Source organism: Neolamprologus brichardi, chromosome 1 (genome assembly GCF_056152115.1).
Source record: "Neolamprologus brichardi isolate AB-2024 chromosome 1, ASM5615211v1, whole genome shotgun sequence".
NCBI classification, from domain to species: Eukaryota; Metazoa; Chordata; class Actinopteri; order Cichliformes; family Cichlidae; genus Neolamprologus; species Neolamprologus brichardi.
The window spans coordinates 19,601,340-19,607,406 of NC_142104.1; the positions used below are offsets into that span (position 1 = coordinate 19,601,340).

General features: G+C 38.9%; 1 protein-coding gene across 2 annotated transcripts; it reads left to right on the forward strand.

Moving 5' to 3' along the window:
* Positions 1-1,342: 1,342 nt before the first annotated feature.
* On the forward strand, positions 1,343-3,028 carry clec3a (C-type lectin domain family 3, member A). Of its 2 annotated transcripts, none has more exons than XM_006780140.3 (3): positions 1,343-1,473; positions 1,560-1,646; positions 2,603-3,028. In XM_006780140.3, the coding sequence occupies exons 1-3, from the start codon at positions 1,362-1,364 to the stop codon at positions 2,998-3,000; spliced, it is 597 nt and encodes a 198-aa protein (XP_006780203.1). In that variant the 5' UTR covers positions 1,343-1,361; the 3' UTR covers positions 3,001-3,028. The 2 variants fall into 2 exon arrangements, with proteins under 2 accessions (XP_006780203.1, XP_087700533.1); XM_087844407.1 differs by having other exon boundaries at positions 1,362-1,473; positions 1,566-1,646.
* The last annotated feature ends 3,039 nt before the right edge of the window (positions 3,029-6,067 follow it).

Here is a 6,067-nt window from a genome sequence, read left to right on the forward strand (position 1 = left end):
AGATTCTTTGTAAGCCTTCAGTGTTGCACAAGATGACAACAGCGTCAGGGATTTCTCTTTAAACAGAGAGCTGAAACACAGTTGTGTTGCTAAAGAACATATGGATCTCGGAGGAGGACAATGGTGCTTGTGTCTAATGACGATGGTGGTCGAACATTACTCAGTTTCATTTTGGCTTTTGCTGTGATGTCCCCCCAGTTTGTTTGGTCAGAACCAGGAGTGCACTCTGGGCAAAACTGCTGCAAACGCCGCCTTATTTGAAGATTCACACACATTTGGTCTTGAGCAATGAGCAATTATTAGTTAAACCAGAAATAACCTGCTACGTAGCTGTCTGTCTACCTCGGTGTTTGATCTGCATCTTAAATGTGCCTCGAGAGGAAGAAAAAGAGTGTCAGCAGAGGTTGCATTCGAACATCATACATTAATGTGCTTGCACAACTTTATTCGTGCCACTGAATACTAAGCAACAAGTCTATAAAAGCTCATTTTGTAGGATTGTTTGTTTCTCACACGTTCGCCGCATCATGTTGACATATATGCATCTATATGTATTAAATTTCTTAATAAATAATTGGAATGCATTATTCCAGAGAATATGTCACTCAGGGGGTGGATGTATTATTAAAAAAACAGTTTGAGGATCTAAAATAGGAAAACGTGCTTAAACTGGTTTTGACAGTTGAATAGCTATATTGAGCAAATATGCCCAATAGGTTTTTTTTCTTATTTAGCTCCCACTCCCATCTGTATACATCTCCCTCTAAAAATAACTCGCCTGCATTAAAGCTGTAAACTGGACTTCTAATAGCAGCCTTATGTTCAAATATTGCATAACTGTCCATGTGATTGAAACAGGCCAAGAGCTAGGCTGTATTGATGTACCAGGTATATTTAGTTGCTTAAATTTATTGAAGTGGTTGGTTAAACCTTTCCTGAGCACAATGATAATTCACTGTCAGGCTGCATCATTTGACACTTAAGAGATGGTATAAGTTTTCAAGTCTCAAGTTGATTACGTCCAAACTTAACATGTGAAAAAAGGAAGAACACTCTGTAGTATTGAAGCAGTCAATGGATTTCAGGTTTGTTTGTGAAATGAAAGTGAATGCTGCTTAGTGCACCTTGTCCCAAGTAAATATTTATCTAAAAATAACTCGACACAAGGAAATCATTATTGGCCTCCACCCTTTTTACCTCCCTCACCTCCTCCTGATGTTTGGGCAAAAACAAACACATTTAGAGCCAATACAGGGAAAGGCATACAGAGGACCTGTATATATTGAGCAGCCTGCAGAGCTTTTGGTTCCTTTCACAGCAGCACAACGTGGGCCACTGTGTCCTGTACGCTGGCCGCAGACATGGCACGCCTGGCCCTCCCTGTCTTCCTCGTCCTCAGCTTCTCCTTGCTCCACATCTGCAACAGCGGTCCGTCTCGCACCAGGAAGGCTGTTTCACCTCGCCAGTCTGGAGGTAATTGTATAAATCCTATCAAATCATGGCTTTATCTGACCTGCGTGTGTGTGTGTTTTTTTCTTAATTGTCTCCTCCTTGTGCAGCTACAGAGGAGGAGGATGTGATGTCACAGCTCCAGAGGTTGTGGCAGGAGGTCAATTCTCTGAAAGAGATGCTGGCACTGCAGACAGGTATTAGTGAGAGCATTTCTGCATTCCTGATAAAGTAATATTAATGTTACTTTAACAAGACGAGCAAGAGTGCGAACAGTGCTGCATTTATAACTTAATAGCCGGAGTTTAAAAGTCAGAGTGATTCTGTAATCTGATGCACATTTCATATCAACTAAAAAAGGAAGAAAAAATAATAATCGAGACGCTTTCACAACATACTCCTATAGTGTGTAAAATCCATCAACTGCTGCTTAAGTGCTAATGTTTAAATTCAATATTTTGTCAGATATTAGCAGTGTCGTAGAAAGTTCTCGAGTCTCTTGGGAGGTTTTCCACCTATTTGATTTCAAAATCTGAAGTCTGAGAACCGCACTGGATTTTCTGTGGCCGAGGAGAGGCTGCTGAGGATGCTGAAGAGCAAATTATTCTTTAATCAGCTACTGAGATCAAGTTACAGTTGACCATTTCAAATTCCCTCAACAGAAGGAATTTAAATCTTTAACAAGGATTTCTTGAACACAAAGTAAATGATTTAATGAAAATCAATGGGTTAGAAGAGACTTTGAAGAAATAAAAATAAAATTAATACACAAACTCAAAAGGCTAATTCTGATATAGCATACCAATTTTCTGCTATATAAATTATGAAAACTGTTGACTTTTTCTGTATTAATTAAAGAGAAATTTGCCTGAATATAAACTTGATAATTTTTTGAAATTAATATTTAATGAAATTGATCAATACAGCCTGCGGACATGAAGCGTACCCCTAATTGTAGAATGAACCTTATGGTGCCAGCTTATCAGCAGAGGGCAGCAACACTCCAAGAAGCCTTTAAATGCAAAGTAACAGGTTCACTTGCAAGCTGCATGATGGTTACATGAATAGTTCTTGCAATGTAATTTGATGGGACTAGTTTATACTGTTACTTTACCATTCATTAATTCATGAAGTAAATGCTTTGTGTTTTCAGTGTGTCTCCGGGGCATCAAAGTTCATAGAAAGTGTTATCTTACAATTGAGGAACCCAAACATTACCATGAAGCAAATGAAGACTGCATTGCACAAGGTGGAACTCTTGCAACACCGCGGGACATGTTAGAAAACAATGAACTGAGAGACTATGCAAAGAGGAGTGCTCCCGGGTCTAAGGACTTCTGGATCGGTGTGGCAGACATAGTGAAAGAAGGCCAGTATGTCGATGTCAACAGCCAGCCAGTCCGCTTCTTTAACTGGGATCGCTCCAAGAAGCAGCCCACAGGAACGAAGAGGGAGAGCTGTGTTGTTCTTTCAGTGGCTGCACAAGGAAAGTGGTATGATGAGGTGTGTCGCAGCCTGAAAAAGTACATCTGCGAATATGTCATTCCCTGAAGCCAGAAGTGGACAGAAGAAATTAAATAAAAGCATGTTGACGATTTGATGATCACTGATGCAGGTTTATTTGACTAAAACTGTACAAACCCTTGTGTCTATGATAGGAAGTTTTTTTTCCCTGTGATTATTAATTGGGTTCTAAAACAATCCTAATATTCAAAATAGTAACTATAGATGGATTTTATATGAGTTCTCTGTGATACAAGAACTTTATCTTCACATGAAGCAATTCCCAATGGCTCGGACATCGACTGAGCAGATCATGAAATTAAAAATTATGAGTGAAATTTCACTGAAATAAACAAAAATGTAAGCTTCTGTTGTTTCCTGGCAATTTTTTCATTTCACCATTAATTTTCTACATTAGGTTTAGTCTATTAATTTCGTCATTTTACACTTTACATTAATGCAACTCCATACATAAGTATGAGAAAGTTCCTCGGTGCACACTTCAGCTTCTCATGAAGTATTTCTGACTGTTTCACATTCATTGGTGTGAAACTGCAACGAAACCCACAAAATGATAACATTTTGTTTTATCGGGAAATGCAACATGTTTTAGGGACCCTTGTTGCACAACAGTCATAAAATGTACTGACTTAAAAAAACAGTAGCACAAGCAGTTCTGAATGTTGAGTAACGTTTAAACATTTCCTGGCTACAATCTATAAGAGGCCAGAGCAACATAGCAGGGCTGTGATAAAACTGGAGTTGCAGGCTCAATTGTGCTCAATATTTCAGATTTCCTATTTATTTATTTTTTTGTGCATGCAAAAATCTAAATCATCTAACATTTTCACTGTCACAGCTTGATTGAAATGGAGTATTATCTTATAATGTAACTATTAGAGACTTGCTAGTATCTCTAGAACAGATTAAATGCTATAATGACCCCAGATCATCATTTGTTCCCTAGTCTTGTTTTTTTGTACTTACTGCAGGCACCGATGACCACTATTTCTATTATAATAATACATTACTTCATCTTTTTTTTTTATTTTTTATATAGGCCTCTATTTTGGTGCAGCAAACACTAGCCCATCCGCCAAACTACATCTGTGTAGTACAGACTTTAAAGTACAGACTTTTGCCCCCTGACCTTCCTTTGGAACGTGGGAGGATATCTGGATCACCAAAAATAAACTCAAACTAGCACGACACATGCAGTGACACAGAATAGAGCCGTTATCACACCTTGAACCTTCGTGAGGTGACAATGTCAAATATTTACCCCTGTTTGCTCTGAATTGCTGCTGCCACACTGCAGTGCAGATGTCCGGTTATAGGAAAAATATTTTTGGTCATCTAACTACAAAACACCAGTTTAACAATCTACAGATGAGAGTTCAGCAACTACTGTGTCACTGTCCGCCACATCTGCTCTTCAGTCACAGCCAGCTGACATGGTTAAGATGACGACTACTAACCACGGTTCAAGGCAGGGACATTTATGTCTCTCTCCCTCTTTTCGTGCTAAATCTTCAATCTGTAATGAGCACCTATATCCCTCCCCACAATAAGCTATTAAAAAATGATGAATTCACATCTGCGGTATATAGAGACAGCTTTATTACACTTCTAAAAGAGAGCCCCAGGCAAAAACGAGCAGCTGGGACCCCATTAAACACCTGTTCCACCCCTTTTCTGTGGACTGAGTTCTGGCCAAAACTGATGTGTACCAACCCATCCATCCATCCATCCATCCCTTTTGCTAACCTTTTATCCAGCTATCATCATACTATAATGACTGTAGTGTATATATGCTTATGTGTTCTCTATCTCCTCCTAGACAAGTGGACCAATCTTGAAACTTTGCACAAACATTGCTGAGGACACCATGAGTGCCAACATCTGTACGATGCATACAAATATTTTATACAAATTACACAATCATATTTATATTTTATAACACTGAATGGAATGTCAGATTAGAATGGTGTGTCATAATATATTTGTAGCATATTTACTGATCTATGCATGTTTCTTATCTAGTTTGCTAGTAAAGTGAAAGGCAGGGTATACCCTAGACAGTTCGCCAGTCTTTTGCAGGGCTGCTGTGTTGTAATTCAACTAAACATAAATTTATACATGCCAAATACATCCCCAGACACGTATACTAAGCGTGCACCTTGTGGTTTTTGTTGTCACTGAGCTCCACCAAGCTCAAATCAAATCAAATCACTTTTATTGTCACATCACATGCGCTGGTACACTGGTACAGCACATGTGCGTGAAATTCTTGTGTGCAAGCTTCACAAGCAACAGACGTGTACAAAATACAAGAAACATAAGAACAAAGCAAAGGGGTGGGCAGTTCATTTTTCCAAGGAGCCACATGAGAAAATGGGACTGGGCCACATCAGTAATCTTAACTCGGTTCTGCTCATTATTAATTTCATCTCCAAGTCTGGGGTTTTATTCAGGTTGAGATCTGGAGCCTAATCCATCACAGAATCAGAATCAGAAAGACTTTATTTATCCCCAAGGGTCAATTTAGAATAAAAAATTAACTTAACTCTATTCATGTTTTCGGACTATGGAAGGAATCTGGAGTGCCTGGAGAGAGCTGGTTGAACATGCAAACCTGATACAAGAATGCATAGCTGCCTGGTGGATTCAAAACAAGGACCATCTTGCTGTGAAGGAACCACTGCTAACCACGCTGATGCCCCACTATGTCATTATATATGTATGCACAATTGTATAGTGAAATCCTCCCATTATAATAGTAGTTTAGCCCCAACAGGCTACAGGCTTAAGATTCTACATGGGAGGATTATTAGAAGCCAAGTGGCGCAGATGAGCCTACAGTCAAACCCACGCCATCATTTACATTTAGAGTGAAAATAAAATCAATAAAGTTTTGAATTTATTAAACCATAAAAGTAGGCCCGTCTTGTGCTATTTTGATCTTAATCTGATAATAACATGACAATTAATATATTACATTGTAGAAATTAAATTCACACATCTCTCTCATACACAAACTGTGCGCTTGCACTGTATATCTGTCATCTCTGCCCTTTAACGAAAACAAGCGAAAACACGCACACTCGCCGACGTC

Bases quoted from the DNA above. Each gene is read 5' to 3' on its own strand.
- clec3a (XM_006780140.3), top strand. From the start codon at position 1,362: ATGGCACGCCTGGCCCTCCCTGTCTTCCTCGTCCTCAGCTTCTCCTTG. The intron at 1,474-1,559 runs GTAATTGTATAA...CTCCTTGTGCAG, and splicing joins TTCACCTCGCCAGTCTGGAG to CTACAGAGGAGGAGGATGTG. The intron at 1,647-2,602 runs GTATTAGTGAGA...TTGTGTTTTCAG, and splicing joins GATGCTGGCACTGCAGACAG to TGTGTCTCCGGGGCATCAAA.